This window comes from Chaetura pelagica, unplaced genomic scaffold (genome assembly GCF_000747805.2).
Source record: "Chaetura pelagica isolate M959 unplaced genomic scaffold, ChaPel_1.0 scaffold207, whole genome shotgun sequence".
NCBI lineage: Eukaryota > Metazoa > Chordata > Aves > Apodiformes > Apodidae > Chaetura > Chaetura pelagica.
In genome coordinates, this window is record NW_009953929.1 from 2,574,943 (window position 1) to 2,598,866 (window position 23,924).

The 23,924-nt window shown below is 40.1% G+C and overlaps 1 protein-coding gene across 1 annotated transcript in view; it reads right to left on the reverse strand.

The window, feature by feature from the left end:
* Nucleotides 1-23,288: 23,288 nt before the first annotated feature.
* IRS1 (insulin receptor substrate 1) overlaps nucleotides 23,289-23,924 on the reverse strand; it is a 95,152-nt gene continuing 94,516 nt past the window's right edge. The window contains exon 4 of the mRNA XM_010001661.1: nucleotides 23,289-23,377. Coding sequence (XP_009999963.1) covers nucleotides 23,289-23,377 — 89 coding nt within the window. The remainder of the gene's footprint in view (nucleotides 23,378-23,924) is intronic.

The following is a 23,924-nucleotide window of genomic DNA, read 5'->3' on the forward strand; positions in this document are numbered from 1 at the left end:
CAAAAAAAAAAAAAAAAAAAAAAAAAAAAAAAAGAGTAGGAATCACAATGAGCCTAGGACAAGTAAGAATAACGTGAGTGACTTGGTTGCTAGAATTACCTGCATGTACTGGGTTGCAGACAGTACTGCAAGCACCAATAAGAGAGAGGGTTCTGGAATCAGATTCACATCTCATATGAAATCACAATTTGAACCTTTCCTGACTGTCTGCATAATCCTGATTTGCATTTAAAAATAGGTTGGGATGATTATTTCCCGTCAAATTTTAGTTATGGACACTTCTGGTGAAAAAGAGCAGAGAAAAAAGCCAGCAAACCAGCAGGCAGCCTTTGAGAAAGAGACTGAAACAGGATCAGGGTTCTCCCCAAGGAGAGAAAAAAAGCTGCAGATGAGACAAGTAAGAGAGAAATCTAGACGAAAGCAGAAGGCAGCTTAAAAGATTTTTAAAAGCCCAGCAGCAAATACTACTGGAACCCTGATTTCATTAAGCAGATCAAAGAAGACAGATCAGAGGGTGTGAAACCAGAGTTGGTTGGTCATATTCTGACAAAGTTATTTTTCAAAAGAAAACATCAGTTAGTTGAAACCAAAGCTTTTGGCAGGAATATACACACTAACTTTGTCTGGAATATTTTCTTGGGTACAAGATGGAATTTCTGATCAGAGAAATCACACCCCAAGAGCAGCCAACAACCCCATCTCTAGGCCAGTGCCCTGGAATGGCATTCCAATCCCTGCATCAAAGGTGAGGAAATCCCTGTGCTAGCAGTGGCCCTTGATGGTAAGGCTACCTGAATTCATTCAAAAGCCTGTGGATGCACCAGCCCCGAAAAGCTTCATCCCAGTGAACCTACAGTCAAATTAATAAACACTAATGCTCTTCTGATGCACCTGGATCATTTTCATAAAGCCAACTCTCACCAGCCATGTCTAGTGTCTCTGCACCTTCCTTCCAGCAGGAAGTACCTCGTGTCTGGACCCCAAATTATACCCAAGCCAGTGGCATTCTCACAAGTGGCATCCATACACATGGAAAAATCCATACATCTTGATATCACAATTTGTTTGTTTAAATTTTCCACTTCACTTTAAGAATGTTACTAAAATGCAAATTATGAATATATTGTCTTATCCACATGAAAGTTACTAAAATTCATATTAAAAAAATAATAAGCTGAAAAACTGTTTTCTCATTATCAAAACAAGGAAACCAACATGAGATTTTACTTAATTTCCTCATTCAACATTTTGTTCAAAGCTGCATATTAATGTGAATGCTTTATGAACACTGATTTTACCAACACTGTTTTCCAATGGAAAGATGCTTGAGCTGAACTTTATAAGTTATAATCTAGTCTGTGGTCATACCACAGATACATTTTTATCTTTTCAGTATATTCTTATTTTCTATGTGTTTTCCAGTTTCCATTTTCTGTGTGTTTCCAAGTTTATCTTTCTTTCAATTGTCCAGAAAGCTGTACTGACAAACGTTATGAAGTTCCCCTAAAGAGGAGACAGAAAAAATTCATAGCAAAGATGAGACTGCATGTTAGCTCAGTACCAAAAACGGCTCCCAGGGGCATGCAAACACCTCAGGGAAGTCTCAATATATGTGCAGAGAACCAACACCTGCAGATTTCTACCCTTTCCTACTGAAAAATGCCTGGCTCTCATGATTCTTCAGCAGGTAAAATTCCTAAGGATTCATATGCCCTGAGCTGATCCCAGGTCTTGGAACAATGACTGCATTTGAAACCAGTGCAGCTACTAATTTTGATAACAGTATTACTTACTCCCACAATTTAACATGCTAGTTATTCACAGCATAATTTACATTTTGACCATTAGTCAGCTGTTAAATTATGCCTCATGATAAAATAAGGTTCAGATCTGCTTCTTGAACAAATATGATCAAACTTACAAAAACAGAAAGCAGATGGGAAGTTCTATTGCAAAATTGCTGCAGAAACAAACAAACAAAAAAAAAATCAATGGTGTAATTTTGATGAAAATAAAATTCAGATGGAATGAGATAATGTGCAAATCATTGGTGAAAAATACATCTCCAAATATGATTTAAGAGACATTTCCGTGCCATGGTTACACATTTAATTTTCAAAACCATGAAATGTTCCATTATTGTAATAGCTTTGATTGGCTGTGATTCTGCCAGCAAAACCACTACAGTATTGTTATAATGACAAATTTTGCTGCAAGAAAGGGCTATTATATAAGAATTACTCTTTCAGATATTTATTGAGGGGTTTTATTTATTTATTTTAAGAGGTTATAATGAGGGAGGCTGGATTGAAAACAAAGAAAGAAAGAAAATTGGGGCCAATCAATACAATGCTTTCAATTAGCCTGTTTTTCATATTTTAAATTGTTTCAGGACCTCAGAAAAACACAGAAGGAATCTACAGCTTTTACTGTTGGTTTTTCTTTTTCTGATGTGTGTTTTTACCTCTCTGTTATGACTATTCATTGTTTCCTTTCTTACCTCCTTTCTGCCTCCTCTCTCCTGTTCCCAATTTTCAGCCACCTAATAGTTTGGAGATGAAAATATTTTTTCCTGTTATCTTTGTTTGTTTTGGTTTTTTTCAATTTCTATTCAGATAGGACAACAATTGCCCAGAAACAAAGTATAAATATATTAATATTTAGCTAGCTGCCCAGTCATTCATGTCTATAGCTCAATATTGCATAAATGTATCTGAGCCAAAATTAATCACAAAGGTCAGGAAGTATTAAACAATCCCACCATAATAAGCCTCAGAAAGAATATCCAATAAATGTAATACCACATATGAAGTGCAAAAGACTCATTTGACTCATTTTCATTTAAATTTCACAAGTGTTGTGGGAAATGCCTTCCCTCCTGAAACCTGAGAGCAAAACCACTGCTTTGTGCTAGGAAGTTCAAGCGTAAATTTGTAAAATAAATCTTATTTAGACCTTTAGGGTAAACAGTATTAGTAGAAAAAAGCAGTTGCAAAAATAGAGCTACAGCAACAAAGGCAATAAAACGAAAGGTGTACAGTTGCAAGCAATTCTCTAGTAAAATTACATATTCTTGGTTTTAGAATATGATAAAAAAGTTCAGAATTAGAATCTCTTAGTGAAGAAGTTAATGGATTTGTGACAAGCCCAGAGAACAGGCTTTACTGTGTTAAACTCTCTATCAAACTACTTCTCTTGGTATTTTCTATTCACTGAGAATGTGCCTACCTTCAATATCTAAAGGGAGACTCTGCAGATGGCCCAGTGCAGCCCTAATGCCATGGCACAAGTCAAGACACTAGCCCAGTGACTATTAGTGCTCTTCCTGAAGAGGCGAGGAAAACATAAAGGGAGAACATAGTTATAGCTTCTATTGTTTTCTCCAGATTGCCAAGCATGTTTTAAGACATAGCTGAGCATAAAAAGCACAGTATACTTGGTGAAAGTCATAAACTTTTTCTACAGAACTCCCTCTAAACAATTTTTCTTCTTACATTTTCCTATTGTCAGATGGCAGGTTAAGGTGGCAATCAGTAAAAGATACTGCCAGACAGGCAATTCAAGAGGTCCTCATCACAAGCCAAGACCCTGTGCCTCAGTGATAAAGCACCAGAGGCCTGTGGCATACAAGAACCCAGTCCAGCCCTAGAGGAATCCTCAGGGAGTCCTGAGGAAGTCCTGCTGCTGCTGTTCTTTCTAAGCTGCTGAGCTATCACATTACCACCAAATGGTGGGAGGCACAAGCCCTTTTTTGAGAGCTGTCTCATTTCACAGGCCTCTCAGTACCAGATTGTGGCATGCTCATGTCTTTGTAAGTCTGGGTATGCCTACACCTACAGTGCCAAACTTGCTGGATTGAGTCTATCAGTTGTTGCCTCCTTTATTTTGTGGCTGTTTGGGGCCTGAACAGAAGCTTGCTGTGCCTCTCAAAAGATGGTGTAGGCAAAACCATGGTCTGCAGCGCCAGGTCCAGATTTATAACACCATTACCATATGTCTCCAGTCAGAGCACACATATATGTCAAGTCTGAGGAAGAGCTCTCTCATTAGACATTTCCAAGCACATCTTAGGCAATTTGGACATATTTTTAGGGCTTCCATCAGGTATTATGCACAGCCAGACTCCTGGAAACAAAGCCTTTGCATTCACAAGCGGATGTGTATGGAAATTGTTCCATTAATGGCTCTGCAAGGACAATCCTAACTACACAAATAACAATATACTACCATGTTTTCATCCCACAGAGGGCTTGAATTAATGGATATGAATCCCACCTGTGTTATTGCAGTCACAACCTACGTGGCTGAAGTAGTTACTTAAACTCCTCACTGAAGAGCTGAATCAACATCCCTCTCAATGCCATGCTCAGCATGGCATTATTGTGGGACCTTGGAGGATGATGGTGTTCTGCACTGGAGGCTTTGAGAGTAAGTTTGTAAGATGATTCAGAATATGAATAATTCCAAAAAAGCCTCTAGATTCATTCCCATCTGCCCTACTCCCACACCACATTCAATGTGCTTCTTCCCACTCACTAATAACAGCTCTTCCCTCCTACATGCTATCAACACCTGACTGTCTTTTCTCACTGCAAAACAGTAAGCTCTTATAATGCATTCAAAGCACAATCTTGTCTGACACATTTTTTTAGCTAATTCTTGTAAGGCATTTTTTCCCCCCTGTTACAGCTGTTTCATTTATAAGAGCAAATATGTCTGAATGTCTCCTGCCACTTCTGCTATCATCCCATTATTCACTACACAAGGCTACAGCCCGCTACCAGTTACACTTCACACAAAGGGATTGCCTTTTCCCATATACACTGAATCTGATTAAGAAACCACAACCAGCTCAGTACCCCTTCATTCATTCCTTTTGTATTTGATATGCTGTGGCAAAAAGCTTGGATTTTATTCCTATGTGGGCAATTCTACCTAGATACAGTCCTGCAAACAAAATTCACAGAAGTCAGGGAGTACTTTTCAGTCTACCCTGAAATTTTTCCATCTTTGTCCTTTATGGATCTGTCCATGTTGCTTAAGTCTTTATAGTCCTTGTAGCAACTTTATAGTTCAAAAGACAGGGTTTAAGTGAAAAAAAAAGATTGAGAGAACACACTTAACAGTGTGCTTGACACAGCCGTGCTCCCAGATGTAGAGCATGTTTTCTTTCTCAAGTAACATTGTCATGGCGATTGGGACTCCCGGCAAGCCACATGGGAATCTATCTAGCCAGAATGCTTTAATGCTGGTTTAGGACCATAATGAATCAGAAAGTTCAGCCAATATTAAGTTTTTTATCCAAGAAAATATTAAAAAAAATAATAATAATAGACATAGATACATATATAAACAGCAACATTTCCGCTCAGGCTTCTCTATTTTTAAGTGTTCGATTTCTCCACCTAATAATTAAACAAGGAAAAGTCAGAGAAAATAGAGAAGATGGGTTTGAAAAATTTCTGCATATGGAATAAAAAGTTTCAAAAAGCTCCAGGCTGGCTAACATCGTCATGCTAGAAAAAAGACAAGAGACAAATACAGCCCAGCATGAACTCCAACCTTAATATTACTGCAACTTTATCCACATACTTTACCATGGTTTCCTAAAGAAATGTGGCTCACACAGTCACACAAAGCCAGCTTGTCTGTGTCTGATTATAAGTTCCCTCTCCTCCAGTAACTTCTGAAGCCATTGGTCAATTTTAACCAACTTTGCTAGAAAAGCAGAGGTCTGAGAAATAAACACCTCTTATTTCTAACTGGCAGGTAAGTGACACACTCAGAAGAGCAAGGCCTTTCCTTGCACTCCTGCTAAGAAAAAGACATGTCCTAGAATTTTAGGAGCAGCTTTCTGTTATCTGTTACACTGAGTTCTGATAGATGGTGAATAGACACAATGTTGGCAAACACAGTAGCTGCAACAGGCACTCACATGACATTACACATAGGACCTTGGCTATCTCCCTTCATTTAGAAGGAGACCAAAGCGGGGGACAGGAGGAAGAAAGACATCTAGTCTGGTAAGTCCAGCAAAAAAGCTGCCAGATTTCAGCTACTCTGGTACAATGGGACCTCAGTAGTAAAGTGAACAACTCCATCCACTTTCCAAGGCATGCCAGAGCTGCAAGATACTCTTGTACCAAGTTTTCTAAAAGCTGCTTTCATGTGGTCCCACGCTATTCTGCAGGACCAACTCAGCAAGTGCACTTTCTGAACATGACATCTGTGCTTGCAGGAGAGGGAAGCCAGCACTCAGATACAGACAGGTGTTCATGTTGGAAAGCATGTATCTGGAAAGCTGAGTGCACAAGAAAGAAGTGCCCTTTGTGCACTCTTCTGGGAGCTGGGAGCCACGTTAGCAGCTGCACAATGCGGGGAGAGTAAGCAAGAAGATCAGATAGGTCAATTAGATGCAGAAATAAAGAGAAAAGTTCAGCCCCAAATTTTCTGAAGAACCTAGGTTCTGAAAGAACATAGGACTTCACCAGCATCCCCATTTATTTGGAATCATGCATGTTTTCCACAGCCAGGATTTTCCAGGATTTTCTCCTATAATCTGTGTGCTATGCATGCATTTAAAAGCCAGTTGTTTCTTTCTGCTTGGTTAAATAGCCTTATTATTTATTATAAATTCCACGTGTTTTTAGCTATGATCAGCTGATCTTATCCCCTGCATATAAACCTCTGCAGAGTTTTATCAGGCGTACCCTGATAAACCCAAGCTCTGGGTTTCCCTATCCCATGAACTGCACCAAACAAGGGAATGATAATGATACTTTGAGATTATGTACCTTTTGACTTTTGCTACCATATGAAGGAAGAAGTTTCTCCATGCACAACTTTCCTATCTAAAACACCTCAGTGTTAATCTGGACACAAATTTGGTCACTTGGGACACTAGCTAACTTTTTACCAGGCTGTCATAGCTCAGATAAACTTTCACACTCACTTTCCTGAAAGCCTAATAGGCAGGTCAACACAGCCTTTGGACAGGCCTCTCAGTCAAGCAGCCTCCTCAGACCTCAGACACTTATAACCAGCATTTTACTTCAGTCAAAATTATGCAAGTCACTTATGTTTTGTAAAGAAAGCCAAAAAAAAAACAACAACAAAAAAAACCCCAATGCTTCAGCACAGCTTCCAGTGAAAAGATACAATACTGTTGCAGCATGGGAAGTGAGAAAAGTTCCCTGTCAGCAGTATAGAGGTGAGGAACTGCTTCCCTGCCAGGGCAAAGGGCTTCATGTCTCTAGGGTATGCCCTCCAAAAAAAAAAAAGGTGCTATAAACTGCAATTTCAGAACTGATACATCCCACCCTTTGTGATCCTTCACTGTTTTGCTGGCTATCTCATTTCAATGTCATAGTAGCTACAGGCCAGCAAGTGGGGTTGAAAGTACCTTTTGACCACTGAGAACTGCTACTCCGCACAGGCTTACAACAACGCAGACCTTGATAGAAGCTGCTACTGCAAATTGAAGACATTAGCTCCAGAGACAAGAAGAAAGAAAGGCTAAAGGAACAGTAGTGTGCAGCCTCTGTTTTTATAATGAACAAACAAGAAGTTTGATTAGATGTTTTTTGAAGAGGCTTGCAGTTGTTTCTGCATGCTTTCCTACCCTTCAAGCAAACAGGCTCTGTGGCTGTAGAAGAAAACCCCTGAAAACTGCTGGCCGTGATCTCTTGCCCTTACAAAATAATAGAATATCAGAGCACGAGCTCTGTGTTTTCATAAATACAGTTGTACAGCTGATTTACAAAATGTCAAATTAAGCTCTATTGTCATTTCTTTGTTTTTAAATGACAGGATTTCCTTTGCAAGTAACTCTAGAATAATCAAGTTTCCAGAGCTTAGAAATGGCAATTCTTCTGCCAGTTTTTTCACCCTTCAAGACAGTCTCTCTTTGAATCATCAGGAGGACTGTTACTCATTCCCAGACAATGTTATCTTTTGGGACACTGACCTATTTTGGTTGTCTGGGCAAGTCTGCATCTTCTATGATGTAAGAAACAATCCAAGCCCCTGAATGTGTTGGAAGGCAGACAGATGTTTCTGAAACTGTTTAGAAAATTCTCTCATTCTGTACATATTTCCCTAAACAAATATTTATTTAACTTATGAAGTATTAAAGATAATCACTATAATATTCTTTAAAGACATAATTTCAATTTCCATTTAAAACCACTTTATTAGATCACCATTTAAGACATACTCAGCTGAAGCACCACATAAAATTGCTAGTCTAGATGCAAATGTCTTCTTCTAAAAATTGTTGAATAACACTGATCTATAACACAGACACACCAAATAAAGAGTGTAAGTTAGTAGTTTCAAAGTCTTTTTTGGCATGCTTTCTTGCCAACAAAATCTGTTCTACTCCAAAACCTAAAAAACATCACATATTTAGTCTTGGGTAAAGTGGGTTTTTTAATTTATTTTTTACACTTTTTACATGTATGACAGGTATCTGCTATCTAGTACTTCAAAACACTAAAATCTCTTCCACAAATATCAATAACACTGCACATGAAAAACAACTTTTCCTCTGAATTTTATTCACAGAAGTTTTACAAACCTAAGAGGAAATTGACCTCAGTATCTGAGTCTGAATGTCTCTTCCAACATTTCCTAAGACACCAGTAGTAAGTAAAACAGAACTAGGAGGCTAATATTTTTCAGGAGAAATTCAAATATAAAAGACACAACATGCTTTAACTGCACTAAGTCTGAAGGATTCAAAGAATACAAAAGCAATTGAAAAGCAAGAAAAAGCAAGAGATTCCTACCACCAATCCAAGGAAAAGGCCAATTACTACATACAGTATTCACTGGACCATTCACAGATCTGTTCAATTAGAGGAAAGAAAACAGTATCACAGAAACAAGCATTTCCCAAGGGAGTTTAAGTCATACAGAAGCCAGTGATATGTGGTAGCAAGAAAAGTCTCCAAAACTACAGGAGGAGCTGCTGCTGATTATACTAACAAGGAGTTAATTTAAAATGTGAGAACAGCAGACAAGTTATTTATCCAAGATCTCTTAACTCAGTACAATAAGGAATAAGAACATGGAGTACTCTGTCAGGAGATGTATTAAGTCCAGCAAGGAATGTGTTAGTATTTTACATCTAAAGCCTCGCTTTGGAGAATTGCTCTCTTTGGCATCTAGTAAAGTCATGAATACAATAAAGTTCAGAACTTTACTGAAAAATCAATTTACAAAATCACAACAAGTAAATCTATTATGTGGCTCTAAAAGGAGCTAAACACTTCTGCTGCAAGCATGTGATAGATAGCAAGGTATAAAACTAGGTCTGCTGAGATTGCCAAAGTAGCAATAAAATAGTTGAAGCTTCTTAGGAAACACTGGCCCTCATTCCCAGAAGAAATCTTGATAGTTTAGTCTCTGTTCTTCTAATGTTATTCTTTCTATAGCTAAAATAAGAAAGAGAAACCCCAAACTGTCCATGAGGATGAGATGCTTAAAAAAAAACCAATAAATATTCTAAGACCAAATATTTGCTTGACAAAATTACTTTGACAGAAGGTGTCTAATCCACTTCATAAAAATATTGAGGCACTCCATTGCACTCAGAGCTACATTTGTGCAAAACCCAAAGAACAATTGAACCAATTACACTCAGTGGAAATACTCAGTGAAAGTCCCAAAGCCTGCAGTACCTAAAGATGCTGCATACATAGCATGAGCTAAAATAATGGGTTAATTTGCTTTTTTAGTGTTGAGGCTACATAAATATTTTTTCTTACGTGAGAGGATCGGCTGAACTGGAGTAACCAGGCATTTATTCCAGGAAGATGGAGTGGGTGGCCTAGCCTTTAGCACATATCAGTCTGGACCATGGCAATGTGGAAATTCGGATCCCCTAGGAGTGAATTTTTTTTTTTTAAATTATAAATGATCAACAGTAGTGTTTATAACACCCTCTAGATCCCAAATAAGCCCTTTCAGAACTGTTGGAATAGATGTCCATAAAACAGGACAAAATAACCCCAGCAGAAGCAGATGGGACTTTACTGAAATGGTGGCAAGTGCATCTGACACAGGAGTCACAGAGCTGATTGCCTTAGGGATTGGACATCTCCTCACACAAACCCTACCATAAACATCTGAATCGGTTGTAAAGACACAAGGTGAACTAGATCATTTCATTTCAATCAGGCCAGTCTTCCCCTGCCTAATTTTGGCTCCTGTCTCTCAAATTTAGGCATTTTCTAGTAACTGTAGAATATAATCAAGCCTTTTGGTAAGAAGTGTGTTCTTCAGATCCCAAACTCAATGTTTGAAACCATACAATCCTAAGGCCTTGATCCTACAAAGGACTCCTTGCTGTACACCTTAAGTATTCTATTTCTTCTTAAGGAGTCATTCTAAACATCTTCATTGTTTACAATAACTTTCCTTGAATTCTAGTTTCTTTACCATGCTACTGCTGCCTCTATAGTCCAGAAGAAAACTGCTCTCAATATTGCTTTTCCAGTGGTATGGAACTGTAATAATTAGCAGTTTCTGCTTGTATTCTCTGTCTCATGGTTTGCTTTTTTTCTCCTCTGCCAGCTGTTGTTTATGAAGTAGATACTTGTCCAATGCTTAAATCAGTTACTCAAAAATAAATTAAGTGCTATTTTAAATGGGCATCCACTTGAGGGAAAAAAAATCATTGCATTCTAATATGTTTATTTTTATGAAAGACTATTTTGATATATAATTCTTATTAACAGAACACAAAAAGTACTGGTCTAGCACTTTGAGAAGCATGAATACAACAAGGAGAATGTACGTGCACACTCAAGTACTCAGCTGTATTGTATTTTCAGATTCTCATTATTACAATATTCCTTATCATTTCTGATCTATGAAAGTTCCTGCCTGCACCAGGATAGAAGAGAGATTTCTTGCTAATTTATCTCTCAATAAATTAGATAAAGATTAGATAAAGCAAAAGAGAGTGTGCCACATACTCCTTACTTTGTAATTTGGTCAGTTATGCAAATACACCAAAAAGTTAAGACTTCGGAAAAATTACCTGCAGTTCTGTTTCTTTGTCATTAACCCTGAAAAACATTTGGCAGAATAGCAAGAGAGGGTTTATATTGCATACGTATGTCCAAGCAAAACCTACAAGATTTCTATATGGCTGCAGTTCTAAAGCACTGTACGAGTGAAGGTTGAGAGAGCATCAATGAACATGAGCCTGGAAATAGGCTCTGCAAACTGAATGGTGCTTTGAAGTTCTGAAGATGCTGCTGAGTTGTGAAGCACATGAATTCTCTTCCCTACCCCCAAAACACAAAACGCATCCCTAGACTCAGTTTGGCCAATGACTTCAGTGACAAGAGCATTAAGTCGCTGTTCAAAATGCAGATTTGCTACAGAAACTATAAAAAGCAAATGAAATAGGGAAAAAAAAAAAAAATCTGTAAAAAGGAAATGTTTCTTTCATCTGTTCCTGTCTTTCTTACTATTTCAGTGTTGGTTGTAGAAGAGTAAATAAATCTCATTTTATATCTGTGACACAATTCCCAGCTGAGATTTCCTCAAGTCTTTCCAAAGCAGCTCTTTGGCAACTTAAAATGATTTGGCACCATCATAACCACAGAAAATATATTTTATTCCTGAAAGGATTATTCAAAGTTTAACTGGCTGTAAGAGCACCACATCCACTGAGGCTCTTACAAACTGAACCCTGAGAGAACCGATTCTCTATTGCCTGATCTACACCCCTCACATGTTACAGAAATTTTCTCCAGTATCCTCAGTTTGAAAGCTGCCAGATTTTTAATTCCACCTACAAAGCAATTACCTCAGTGAGAGACTTGGAAACCAATAGCTTGTCCAAGGCACTTGGTGAAATGACAGAGAAGGTGTGGGATTTCTGAGATGGCTGAGGGGCACAGGCTTTGTACTGCCAAAAAAACAAAGGTATGGAGATAAGTATTGTGGCAGTTTTCAGGACAAGGACACTTGTCCATGGGAGCTGTACTGAACTGCCATTTTTAAGTCTCACTTAGGCTTAACAGCCATAATTCAGCTGAGTCTGGATCCTCCTACACTGAACCCAAACCACTGCTACGGGGTGAAATCCATTAAAATCCTCAAGCAGCTTTTCCATTGAGATTGTGACACAAAAGTTTTTCCATTTCCTCAATAAGTACCTTTTATTTTTACAGTGCACCTCCAGCATTTCCCACACATTTCCCAGCTGAAGAGAGAAATCTTCAGCCCCATCCTGAATTTATTAGCACAACACCTGCTCTCTGTCAAAGCTCACTGAGGACCCCAAACCATCATCAATGGGCCTCCAACCACTTTTCAATTTTGTGTTGCTTTTCAGCATGCCATGCATATCCCAAACAGCCTAACCCACAACCAGATGGTCAATACACAGAGGAAGACACCCGCAGACTTTAAAAACAACCAACCAAACAAAAAAAACCCCAACAAATACATTAGAATTACCATTATTTAGTGTCTGGTTGTGCTGCAGCATTTAGGTCAGGACCTTAACAAAAAAAGTCTGAGAACACACTCTCACAATGTAGGAACCCATTTCCAACCTAGAGTTTATTTCTGCCAACAGGTTGAGTGGGGGGCAGTGATGGGAATAAATCTAAAAAGAACTTCCTTCCCCCCTGCTCTGCAAATACATTATTCATAAAAGCTGGGGATTTTATTTTATTTTTTTATTACCTGGGGATTTCATTTTTATTATGTTCAAAGGATTGTTCAAATGAGCTCTCACTCCCCTGCAGGCAAAAATGCAGGGTTTTTTTTTACACTGCAGCATAAATTACAGTGAATATCTAAATAATAGCAGCAAAACCTCAACAAAATCAAATAGCCAAAAACATTAGGGACCAATTGCCCTTGCACAATTTGTTCCATTGTCTGGTGGAACTCCACAGAGAATCTGGGACCCTTGGTGTACTGGATTGAAACTGATTTATTCTTATTATCAAAGGGAAGTCTATAAACTACTCCTTCATGTAAGTTATACCTACATCAAAAAAATCCATAAGGCTACACAAATGGCTACTTTTCCTTAACTCCTGAACAGAATTACTTCTACAAAGAGGTGAGGGGCATTAAGATGTAGTTATTCTCATAAATCTGATTATTGAAGACAAAGATTAACCACAGTTTAAAACACAGAGACAACAATGCTTTTTTTTTACTTTCAGTGGAACATATTTCTGATGCTACCTCTGCTTGTTGTAATCACATTTCCAGTCTGAATCACAAATACTCCAGTAATCTATCTTGCTCTGAACAGCCAAAATATTTATTTTTATTTGACCTCCTACTAGGTGCATTCATGGGAAAACAAATGGATTCTACTTGGGGCATGTCCATTTGTGCCTGTATCCCAGAAACCTGAAACCAGGCCAGCATTCTTCTGATTGAATAAAGCTGAGTTGTCTGGGTTAAATCTGTTGTCAATATGCCTTGCTTATACAGTGAAATACTTTCTGGTTAAGCAAGACAGAGATTTACTGTAGGCAAGATACAGACTTCAAATGCATCAGCATGGAAGGGAAGGATAGAAATGTATTAATTCTTCAAGAAACACCAGATAAAAGTACTGTATACCTTAGCAAAATGCTCTTTTTCTATGAATAATCATGATCTTGAGTCAACAGACTTTGCCTACTTAAGCTATCTCTCACATCAGAATCCAATTATAGCAAAGCCTACAGAAAACAGGTTTGGCACACTTTAATATTTTGGTATTGATCTAATTTAGCTCTGGTTTCAATTACAATGGGGAGCATTTTATCAAGAAGTAGACTTTGTTTGTTAGACTTTAAATTGCTTTTTTCCTTATTGTCTCTGATCTCACTATCTGGGTATTTTTGCCACACTCATTGCTGCAGTTTTAGAGGTTTCACCCATTTTACGATGAACTTCTTTACAGCAAAGAAATCAAATCCAGCTTCTCTAAGTAAAAACGCGTGAACTCAATACACTAGAAAACTGAGCTGGGGTTTCTGTAGCAACCATTCCACAGTGATGCAACAGAATTTGTCATCAAAGAACAAATGTATCAAGTCATCCTGACAACTGAAATTCTCGCTGTAAGAAGAATGCATACATGTATCTGGAACAAAGACAGCTTATCCTAAGTAAAATGAGCATTTTATGTAGTAATATATGTATACCATATCATCCTACTTGAGGCATCTTTTCTCACATCAGTGTGCATAACTGCCACAAAAATTAACTGAAGTTATCCATGGAAACTGAGAAGAGAATAGACCTCTTTATTTAGTTTTCAGATGTACAGAAGAATTATCTCATTTTCCATTTAATGACATACAGAAGATATATGGAAGTAATTTTCTTTCTTCCTGCTGAATTTGGCTTTAAATTCTGCAGCTTTACTTCTTACATTCATTGAAGTGAATGTCATCTCTACAACTCAAAATAGTTACATATATTTATAAACTATACCTAAGAAATTACCCCTGGTTAACAATATGCACCTTTCAGCTACAAAACCTAAAAGCCAGACAAGAGGAAAATTTTGCTGCACTGTGCTCTCCCAAAATACAAATCCCATATGTTGATAATCTGGATTGTTTGCTGAATTAAAGAGGGATTATGAAATCATAGCAGTGATTAGAATCATACACTGCTGAAGGCAGATAACTGGAGTGTTGAAAGTTCTAAAAAGGAAGCTGTCAAATAGTAGGAAGCAATTTGCAATGATCCATAGCTTTGCGAATAAAATCACAAACCTAGTGCTCTCTTAAGCTCCAAGAAGTCATAAAGTGATTTGAATTCAGTTTGTAACTCTAGAATGAAGTCCATTTCATGGGCTTCCACAACTTCTAAGAAAACATAAGACTTCACAGAGATAAAGGAACATAACAAACTCACTGTAACTGAAATACAGTTGCTAGTGTTCCTTCAAATATGATAAGGCGTGACACTCAGGGGCGACTGCTTTTAAAACTCCCTGTTGCTAGTGATAGATGCAAGACACAGCTCGGCCCAAGAGAGAAGCAGGCAGTGCACCCCTCTCCAATCTGAACACCAGCATTTTTTGCTCAATGTCCTGCCACTTGTCTGACATGGAAGAAGAAAAATGCACCTGAAAATTGCTACTTGTGCTCTTGGAACTAGCTCTTGATGACTTTTCCAGGTAAATTTTCAAGTCACTCCCTGCCAGAATAGTCCTGATACACAAAACAGTGTAATTCAATCTCTGGCATTAAAGCAAAAAGCAACCAATGCTCATTTTAGAGATACCTGGAAGTCTCACACAAACTATTAATGCTAAAAGAATCAGCTGAATTCAAGGTGCATGTAAAAAAGAAAAAAACATTCAGAAAGAAACCCAGCTCAAAACGTTTCAAGCACTTTTCAAACGTCATTAGGATACTATTTTTTAAAAAAAATATGCCAAAAGCCTTGTCAACTACACTGGAAAAATGGATGCTCTCCTGTACAATGTACCTGCCCTTAAAGATGTTGTCCTTCCAATACAAATTCCCGTAGTAAGATGGCAGGTGTGCATTTGCCCAAAAGAAAAAGTTTATTCTATTCACAAGGGTCATTTGTGCCCAACCCAATCCTGACAAATCTCTGACGAGACACATCACTTAATGACAGTTACAGTTTCAGCATTCTTGCCTCCTGAACAAGGCAACACCTTTACATTTCGTTCCTAACCTGAACAACTCAAGCTGCAACAACATTGAAAATGCCACATCAGCATGTGCAAGTCTTCACCCAACAAGCAGTTATTTCCCTAGAGCAACACTGCAGGCAGTAGCTGCAGTGGGGGGAGCCAGAAGAGGCCAGAAAACACACTGTAGCCAAGGTTTCTGACTCCAGTTTCCACTATAATATACCAGCCCAGGCAGCTGCTATTTTTCTGGCTGCATGTCTGTCTTCTCAGGGCTGAAATGATTCAAGGTGGACACTTCCCCCTGTGATATTAGCAGGGTCTGATAAACCCCTTTGGAGCCCATTCTGGCCCACATGGAATTACTCTGGCATCAGGAATGTGTTATAGAATGTTTGTGCCCAATTTGGCCCACAAGCTCGCATCTGCAAGGAAGCTCATGACAGACCTACCTCAGCACATCCTAAATTCTGGAATAAAAATTTAAGAGACTCCACAGGAGTGTTCTTTTCAACAAAGAGAATCCCATGCACTAAGACACAATGAATCTTGCTTACCTGAGGCTCTGAATTGCATCAATTCTGCTGTCTAAGGTATTGATTCTCTTTGTGAAGTTTGTTTTGAAAGGCACAGGTCCAGACAAGGCCTCAATTCCCTAGGAAAAAAAATAAAAAATAAAAAATGTAATGTCATTGTAATAAAAAAATGCTCTCTACAGTTGGAATTCCAAAAAGTTCAGTTGAGCAAGCTTTGCACAGGTGATCACAAAGTCCTGTAGTCCCCTGTCCTACACAATTCCCTCCTACCACTGATTATCCCCTTCAGCCTTAGCTTATCTAGCTACAGCTTTGACTGCTAGTGCCTTACCTGGCAGAGGCAGGGTGACCAGACTGCAGACAACTGACATGTTTCAATTTCTGGACCACCAGTTGGCCATCCCAGGTGTAAAACATCAGGGTCTTAGATCTTGTCATGCATCCAGCATTTGGTGACCTCACTCTCCATTAACTCCATCAGCACAAGGCCACCAGATGCTTTCTGTACATTGAGATTTCTCCTGTCACAGATACACCAGGGACTACCCTCCAGTAGTGAACCAGGGCTATTATGAAGCACAAACATGGCCTTGATAGGGTTTCCCAAATTACATAAGGACATCAAGCTGCTCTCCCTAAATTGGTGGGTTTTTAATGTTTCAGCAAGTGCTGGATACTAAGAGCCAGGATCCTGCAAGGTCTCAGGCAGTCTCAGCATTCCCCTGAGCTGTGAAGGGGCATTCCCAGCACCTGGCTGGCTCCATTACAATTGGTGTGGTTGTACATGTACATGGAGGGAGAGACTTGCCAAGCTTCCCCTGTGCTCACGTTTATTGCTGCTGTGCCCCAGGTAATGCAAACAGCATGTAATTTGAGCATTTCTGTCCTTATTAGTTTATGTTCCATATGATTTCCTTTGCATAGCTGACATCTTGGCTAGCCTGAGGCCTGCTTCATGCACAGACTTTATACCCATATAACTAACCGTGTGAGGTGAGTGGCTTTTTTATTTTAAAGCAATTCATTCCACACTGCCTCTTAGGCAGATCCAGCTAAAGGGTGCCTTGTAGCACTGCAGCGTATTCCTCCTGCCACAGAAGAAAACCACTCCACCATCCCCACGGGCCTGCAGCTGCGCTTGCTGGGGCATGTGGCCCCTGCTCTCTGTGCGCTTCAAACAGCCACGGCTTTTGCATCCATAAATCCTTCTAAACTGCATGTCCGTAACCCCCATATCACAACACGGCTGTGACATTTCCTCTTGTTTGCTGGGAAAAATCCCCTTGTGCACTGAGAGGTGGGAGGAACAGCTTCCCAAAGGCAGCTTCCTCAGACCCGGCTGGGTCCCAGGCCCCAGGGCTGCCCCAGGCCCCATTGCTACCCCAGGCCCCATGGCTGCCCCAGGCCAGGCTGGGTCCCCAGGCTCCATGGCTACCCCAGACCCCATGGCTACCCCGGGCCCCATGGCTACCCTGGGCCCCACAGCTGCCCCGGGCCCAGGCTCCGCTGGCCGCTGGCACACACGCCGCCGGAACGGGAAGGCCCTCATTGCACTCAATTGTTTTCCTGAATGCCTTTATGAACAACAGCAAAAGGAAATATTACAGCCTGGCCGGCAGCCAGGGGCCCACTCGGTGCTGCCTGGTGGGGCCAAGGCAAACACATTCCCAGCGCCGCCACGATTTTTGCCTGTGTTTCAAATTAACCGCTGCCTTTCGCAGAGGGCTCCCCAGCTCCTGCTTCCCGACTCGGGGAGACGGCCCTTTTGTTTCTAACGTGGCCCCTTGCTGACAGCACCGTCTCGGGTGCCCCTCGGCCATCCAGGCACCCACCACAAGGCGCTGGCCCCACTGTCCCTCCATGCCAGGCTCAGGGAGGGCACGCAGGGGCTGGGGCACCCAGCTGGGCAGGGGGAAACTAACTGCACCTGAAAGCTGCCACAGCGCTTTCTACCCAGATAGGCACTGTTTCACTTTGAACAAAAACCTCTTCACAGCCCAGGGAGCAGAACAATAAAAGCCCTTTCCTCTCCCACAAGTGCAGCGGGGCCATGGGAGGGCACGGCACACTGAGCCGTGCCTGGGGAGCCACCATGAACCCTATCACCTGGTTCCAGCAGGATCAGGTCCCGGGAAAGCCTGGCAGCAAGTCTGGCTTTCTGCAGCAGCCACAGGCTCTTAGTTCCAGGAGGAAAGGAGGATGAGGGCAAGCCAGAGGCCCCACCATCGCCTGGGCCGCCTCTGCCCTGCTCTCAGGAGTCATGAAGAGTAGGGCTCCAGGGTGCCCCATCCAACCCTCAAAACAACCGTGTCCTGGTCACCAGCCAACTGCCCATGGGGTGAAGGCAGGCTAGGATTTCACCTTTTGAGATGGGCATGGTGGGAGAACATGTGAAAGCAGTTAGCTGTGCAGCTATTTGGTCACAGGAATTTACATGCTCAGCTGCTGAAGCAGGAGGTTACGTAGTTAACTGGAGATCTTTAATAGATTCGTAGCAATGGGTGGTGGGGCTTTTAAGTGCAGCAATCTGTTTAGCTCCAGACCAAGAAACACACAGCAAGTTTGTATCTCTAAATCCATTAACTTCAGAGCAAGTGCAATGGGGTGAAATCCATTACAGGGCAGAGGCAGGATCAGCCATGCTTTGCTCTCCAAACCAGTCCTCAGTGGGATCCAAGTGGCACGCAGGACCACAGCTGACATGCTGCCACAAGACCGGTACCTCCCACCACCATTTCCAAACTCCATAAGCAAAGTTTAGGAATCACCATTTTACAAACATCAGTAACTTGCAAGAAATTTTCCAGGCTCTACTAGCAACATGTTTCGGAGTTTGCAAGAAGCTCCATCACAAAGAGGGCTCTTTAAAAAGTAAAAATTAGGGGGATCAAGATAGGAAAATAAATGCTGCTAACCTAGCATTCCATTCCTGGGGTGAAACACAGGCAAACAGGGCATTTCCTACAGCTCTCTGCAAACCTTGCTTCTTCAGAGGTGGAACGGACTGGTGCTCAGGACACTTGGACTTCATTCCCAGCCATGTCACTTATCTGCTGAGTAATCTTGAAATATCACTGTAAAATGACACCGAAGTTCTCAAAATCTGTGAATGAGAAGTACTGCACCATCTTCCCCCAGCACTGACATGCAATCCTATGTCACAGCTGGCATTTCTGTCACAGTTTGCTCGCAGTCCTAATCCTACAAAGAGTTCTCTGTGGAAAGGTCTTCTAATAGAGAAGTTCTGTTTGCAATAAACGAGGCCAAAAGAGATACGTAAAGCCAAAAGCACACTTCTACGTGGATTTTCTAGAGAATTAAGATCCATGTTACAAATGAAAATCCAGAAGACCAAGATAGCATTCCAATTTCAGTCATATACTCTGGCATTGACATTACTGCCTATATTTCTAAAGTCCCATTCACAACTGCAGCAATAGAAAAAAACCAATAATGGTAGGTGATAACCAGATCTGTTCAGTCAGACAAGAGTACCAGTCATTCAATTTCTGCAGACCACTAAGATTTTTAAGCCACTGAGAACAGTATGCATATGGCTGCAACAGCCATTTTCCTTATTCTCAGGTAAAAGCTTCACAGAAACCAAAGCCAAGGAGAATCTGTTCAGTCCTGCCATGTGATATGTGCTAGAGGACACCTGTTATCAAGTAAATCTTTAGCTGAATCCAGTGAATTGATGTGCCTTATACTGTAGGACTAACGCCTACGTTTTTAAATCTTTAAGGGATACTTAACTGAGCTTTATCATCAGGAGAGAACCAGTGTAACATCTGAATCTCCCAGGAGCCCTGTATAAGAGACATCTGTCTGAAGGCTTAGAATCCCATCCAGCCTAGGAAACAGAACCTTTCAGTCCACAGGACGTGTATCGTACCTTGAGGCTTGTAAAGTGTCCATTGCCAAGCTCTCTAAACACGGCTTCAAAAACATCACTCAGAAAAACCTAAGAATCACACTTATCTACCACAGCAATATCAAATCTTTCATGATGTCTACCAGAGAGGAATAATCAAACTCTGTTGTGACAAAACTCTTTTTCCCCTTCTGAAACTAATTCAGGTTTTTCATAGGTTTAGAAAGTGTAGTTCTGGCCACAGCAGGTAAGTGACTAAAAAAGCAATGAGGGACTAAGTATACAAATGTATCACATTGTAGATAATTTTATCTATTTGCACAAAGTTATTTATTACCTGAACATCACTGGCATGTACAGACTGGATCTAAGTAAATAATTTCATTATTTTTTTCCATGCATGCAAGTTGTCCACACATTGCAAAATTCTAAGATGTACCATGAAAGACCATATAGGTCTATAACTCAAACAGCAAAAATGTCAAAAGACGTGAGATATGCTCCTTCAGCTGCAACTCCTTCATTGCAAGAGAGGACCCGTGCATCACCTACACTGTGTTGGCAAGTAAAATGAGCCTCTCATTCAAAAGCAAACTTTTAAGACTTGTATGGCTCACAGAATACAAATTCTGAAATGCATATATTCACTGGTAAAATTCTGAGTCACAATTACTCTTTATATAAATGTTTGTCCTGGTGAAATTTGAAGAAGTGAATACAAAGAAGGTCACATGCTGTAGGAATAGAAATGTGTTTGGTGCTGTTTCCAGCTTCACTACTGTAGATCTCGGAGGTTCCAGATACTCGGCCTCACATGTGTGGGTATAATCCTTGGCAAAGACCTGTACAGTGATGAAACAAAGGACTGAACACAAGGAACCCATCTTCCAGAGCACATCCTTAGGTGGGCTGCTTCTCTGCAGAGTTCCTCAAGTTTCCTCATGCTTACAAGGCAGGCCACTATTGGTCAGCCTGAGATCTGAGGCTCCAAGAGGCACTGAGATCATATTCCTAAAACAGCCAGATGCCAGATTATATTCTTTAGCAAAGCTTCAGCAATTCAGCAAAAATGCATGTAATTCCAAACATTTCAGCCTCAATAGATCTGTGTTTGTAGACCTTGGCGTCACTGGAACATTTCCAGACAGTTCCACTCCCATCAGCTCTTTTTGTCCCAAATCTCTGGATGGTACCACACCTCTGATACACAGGTACACACAAGATAAAGAGAACACACTTAAGTGAGGCTACAGCTGAAAGCTGCAAAGCTTCAGCAGCATGAATGACAGAGGAGAATTATTAGATCAGACCTGGGTCCAGCTGTGATGTTCAACAGGTCCTGGCTGACACGCTGTGCTGAGAAGTGCTAATGGGCACAGGCAGGTGGAAGGGAGGGAGAGGAGGGAACTAACAGACTCCCCAGTAAATTTATCCTTGCTGAGGTCATGGACAATCACCGAGGCCACCCCTGTTTGTGGCATATCTAGAGAGATCTGAAATAAGATTATATGAAAAAGGCTAAGATAGAAGGAGTTTATGTTTTATTTGGAGAGCAGGTACTTTCATAAGCTGAACGGACACGCAGAAGGCCTTGTGTATCTGCTGATCAGCCCTGCCAATCAAAATGAAAAAGAGCTGTGGATATTTTCAGCTCAGATTAAGAAATATGTTCACCTTGAAGCATCAATGCTCAGTCTCACCAGGGCATTTCAAGTTTTTCCTTAACTACCAGTATGAAAAGGAAGAGAAATTTATGAGACCAGATGGTTTTTTCGTTTCACATCTCAATAATGGAGCAAACTATGCAATCTTTACTCAGGTGGGAGCACAGGCTTTAATTCTGCACATCATGATAGAATGTCATGCAGTAAAAGAAAATGATCTTGCTTTATTCTCAAATAAAGGTCCAAATCTGGACCTTATTTGAGAAGAGAATAAAACATGATTAAAGAAATAAATTTAAAAAGATCATGAGGTAACTCTGCTTCTTGTCTACTAGAAGAAAAAAAGTTGGCATGTTACATGGCAGATAGTATTTCATCTAACAAAAAGCTTTGTTGTTAGCCCACAAATACAGAGTGTCATGGAGAAACAATCTGTTTGGTTTGCCAAAACTGGTAGCAAGGACTACGAGGAAAGAGAATGAGTTATTAAGCAGTTGTTTTGTTTCTGTAATTGTAGGAAGGGAAGAATTGCCCAAGTCAGAGATATTTCCTGGTATGGCACAGGGACTTTGATAGTCAGCTGGTAATACATTTACTAGCTATCTCATTTTCCCAGAAGTGTCTTGACCTGAGCTGACTCATCTGTGTCCCAGGAGGATGACTAATCATTCTGATTTATTATGCTGTGGCCTGCTAGGCATTTCAGCTCTGCTTACATTGGTGCCAGTACAATATTTTATGTAGAGCAAACGATGCTCTATATAGGCATAGTTACTTATACTAGATTCAAAACCAAGAATTCATCACCAAACATCCACAAAATTGAAATAAGTACAAAATGATGCTGGGCAACATTTGGAAATCGGCTGCATCTTTAAAGGGCAAGCAGAGTTACAAGACAAACTAATAAGCTAATTAAGCCTGAAGTTAGTTAATAACTGTAGGCATCTTCCATGGAAATAAAAAAATCATGAAGACTGCATGTAATCTACAAAAAACCCCATATGACTATTTTTTACAAGGAAACAGTGGAGCACTCTGTTATTGGAAACAATCTCAATCCCATTAAATTAATAGCTTTTGGTATTGAACATACTAGAAATCATGTTGTGGAATCCAGAAAAAAAAAAGCCTCTTGAAACAGCCAGCTAATAGTTTGGAGAGTGTGGGCCCATATGCCTTCATTAGCACCAAAAACTTTTTCTAACTGTGGCTCTACTCCAAAAGAAACACACTTGGGATAGGCATCACTGGCCACAGGCTGCTTTCGTGTGATACTGTTATCACCTGCAGGCAGCTGACAAGGGAACTTCCATTCATGAGACTAAAGGGGACATTCATGAGAATAAGCAGGGGAACTCGGCAAAGCATGAAAAAATAAGAACAGTGCAAATGACAGAGAGCATTTTCCAGAAGGAATCTAAAACCCACATGCCTGGATATACAGCAGGACTTCACTAATTACCATGTCTGGCTATTCCCACTAGTATTACACTTCAGATTCCACTCTGTTGGTATGTTAGTGATTTCCACATATATTTCAAATACAAGGTATTTTGGGACTAACTCTTCTCCCTTTGAACATACTGGTCAGACGTTCTCTCAAAATCATCTGAGTAGGAGTCCTTAAAGTCTGCTCTCTGAATTTGTCCTAGGAAATAAAAAAATAACATCTGGAGATAAAAATCTTCCTCAAAAATTGGAACAATAAAGAGTAACAGCACCAAATCATTACCCTCACCTCAAGCCAAGGTTTTTTTATTTTGTACTTGTTTCTTTGAGATCTGCAAGGAATTTCTTCCCTTCCCCCCCCCCTTGGTTCATTTTTGTGTACCTCTGCAATTTCTGGTTCTGGCTGACAGCTACTAACATACCTCTATCAAGGCTTCCTTCCTCATTGTACCTTAATTTCTGGCCAAAATAGAAGGAAGAATTTTCAAGCCCAACAAATTCAGAACAAGAGGTTTTTTTCTCTTATACTGATCAACATTTTATGTTGTTGACAAAATCAAACTTTTACTCAATTTTTATTGATACTTGTATAGTCCAAAAAAAAAAACCAAACCTCTCAAAAACATAGAGGTTTTTCCTGGCAGATCTCTTGTTTATGAATTAATTTTTAAAGAGAATAAAAAAATTGTTTGTTTAAAGACTGTACATGAAATTTTTAACCTTGCACACACTTCTGAGAAAAGTAG